At 37.8% G+C, this 2,700-nt stretch overlaps 1 protein-coding gene across 1 annotated transcript; it reads left to right on the forward strand.

The window, feature by feature from the left end:
* The first annotated feature begins 1,372 nt into the window (after positions 1-1,372).
* LOC102481244 (olfactory receptor 4N2) lies at positions 1,373-2,299 on the forward strand. Its single transcript, XM_014588156.1, has one exon. The coding sequence runs from the start codon at positions 1,373-1,375 to the stop codon at positions 2,297-2,299; it is 927 nt and encodes a 308-aa protein (XP_014443642.1).
* Positions 2,300-2,700: the final 401 nt, after the last annotated feature.

The following is a 2,700-nucleotide window of genomic DNA, read 5'->3' on the forward strand; positions in this document are numbered from 1 at the left end:
TGAACTGCATAATAATGAATAAGAAGCACAAACTAAAGAGTAAGTGGAGAGTAAAAATAGATACTTTTCTACTAGTGAGGTTTATGCATAGAGGGAGTGATAAATGTTAAATGTTAAGGCCTATTAATGGCTAAGTGCAAAAAGAAAAAATGAAAAGAAAGAAAAAAAGAAGGGTGCACATAAGGTAATAGGATGGCACCATAGGTAAATTTTTGTGCTCTGGTTTTACCTGGGATCTAATCTGAGTACTTGCGTGCATGCACACACATGCATTCATACATGCACATATTTAATTTGATAAAAAAGTATGTCTTGAATAATTCCCAATTTTGATCAGACATGGAAACTCCTAATATTAATTATTCTATTTAGATTTAATATACATGAAGCAGATCTTTTGGTGTTTTGAATAGATGTGCAATTGTAAATATTTCCTTTGATTTCTTTTTTTTTAAAGGTTTTTGCCTTAGGGCATGTGCGCTTAGAGAGAGAGAGAGACAGTAAGAGGGAAAGTGAGAAGTCACCCCCTCAGAGGGGATGGCTATGTCACAATCCCTTCTCCTCCATTCTCCTGAAATATTCTCCTGAATCACATTGTAATATTTTACTTTAGCTCAAGAGTCTTTGGCTTTTAAATTTTTTGTCTCAGTCATAAACCATTTTTGATTATGAACCAGTAACATATACATCTTATTTGTCTATTTTATATTCAATGATACCATGGCTTTATATAAGAGATAAAATGTCCAAAATAGGATTCAAGCAGTGGAATATAATAATATATGAAATTCTACTTGTTTTCTACAGAGTGACCATGAGTCTTTTTATTCAGATGAAATTGATGTTCTATATAGAGAAAAGAAATATTCAGTAAGTCCAATTTTTTAAAAATAAACTATTTAGGACAACATTCCTAAGATATTATCTACATATGATAAATGGGGCCAATATAATTAAGATATTAAACATCTCTGTCACCTTAAAAATTTCTGTCATTTCTCTTTGCTTTCAATCCCCACTCAATCATCCTAAATTAAAACCTGAAGACTTTGATAACTGGGGTTTTTTTCAGTTAGAAAAATTGTCATATGCCTCATGCAATTCAGGAACAAATCCAGAGCATGGCTTCCAAGAGTCCCAAAGGAGATAAGAGTTAAATATAAGTATAGACCAATGCAGAAGAGAGTAGCTTAAAAACAAGGATGTCATCAGATGTGAAAAGTAGAAGTATAAAAAAACCACATTCTTTAGGCTGTGAAGAAAGATAGTATAATATAGACGCAGCATATCTTGCATTCAGTTCAATGGCAACCATGATCTAGATGGAAGAGAAGGAAATAAGCTATTCCCTGATGCCCTGTAGACAAAGACGATGGAGATGGAGAACAGCACGGTGGTGACCGAATTCATCCTCCTCGGTCTGACCCAGTCTCGAGGTATTCAGCTCCTGGTCTTCGTACTCATCCTCATTTTCTACTTCATCATCCTCCCTGGGAATTTTCTCATCATCTTCACCATCAGATCAGACCCCGGACTCACAGCGCCCCTCTATTTCTTCCTGGGCAACTTGGCCTTCCTGGATGCCTCCTACTCCTTCATTGTGGCCCCCAGGATGCTGGTGGACTTTCTCTCTGAGAAGAAGGTAATCTCCTACAGAGGCTGCATCACTCAGCTCTTTTTCTTACACCTCCTTGGAGGAGGGGAGGAATTACTTCTGGTTGCAATGGCCTTTGACCGCTACATCGCCATCTGCAGACCTTTGCACTATTCAACTGTCATGAACCCTAAAGCCTGCTATGCAATGGTGTTGGCCCTGTGGCTTGGAGGCTTTGTCCACTCCATTACCCAGGTGGCCCTCATTCTCCGCTTGCCTTTCTGTGGTCCAAACCAGTTGGATAACTTCTTCTGTGATGTCCCACAGGTCATCAAGCTGGCCTGCACTGATACCTTTGTGGTGGAGCTTCTGATGGTCTTCAACAGTGGACTGCTCACTCTCCTCTGTTTTCTGGGCCTTCTGGCTTCCTATGCAGTCATCCTTTGCCGTGTACATGGTTCTTCTTCTGAGGGGAAGAAGAAGGCCATGTCCACTTGTACCACCCATATCATTGTTATATTTCTTATGTTTGGACCTGCCATCTTTATCTACACACGTCCCTTCAGAACCTTTCCAGCTGACAAGGTGGTTTCTTTCTTTCACACAGTGATCTTTCCATTGATGAATCCTATGATTTATACCCTTCGAAACCAGGAAGTTAAAACTTCTATGAAGAGGTTATTGAGACAGCATGTCTTCTGTTGAGTGGATTTAAAAATGAGAACTCAAGGAGGGTAAATTGTGACTGGATTTTATTTATTCATTTAATAAACACTGTTTTCACTGATACTTCTGATTTGTCAAGTACTATTATAAGTAATGGGGGGATTATACATAATGAGAGATTAAACTTTGTACCCTTAGGGAAGTAAAAGAAATTTGGAGTGGTTGGAGTATAATGAGTAAATCTGAGAGAATTAAAAGTTAAATATTATGTGACTATAAGGGTCAAATCACTGAGGTCTTTGGGCTGAGATAAGGAGTTTTATTATATTTTAATTGCAATAAGAATCCATTTTAATATTTTAAGCAAGAATGTGACTCATCTACCATTCTTTCTTCTATGGGTTAGTGCAACATCATCAGGAGTCTAAGAGTCTAGGTAT

This window comes from Tupaia chinensis, unplaced genomic scaffold, assembly GCF_000334495.1.
Source record: "Tupaia chinensis unplaced genomic scaffold, TupChi_1.0 Scaffold000260_1, whole genome shotgun sequence".
NCBI lineage: Eukaryota > Metazoa > Chordata > Mammalia > Scandentia > Tupaiidae > Tupaia > Tupaia belangeri.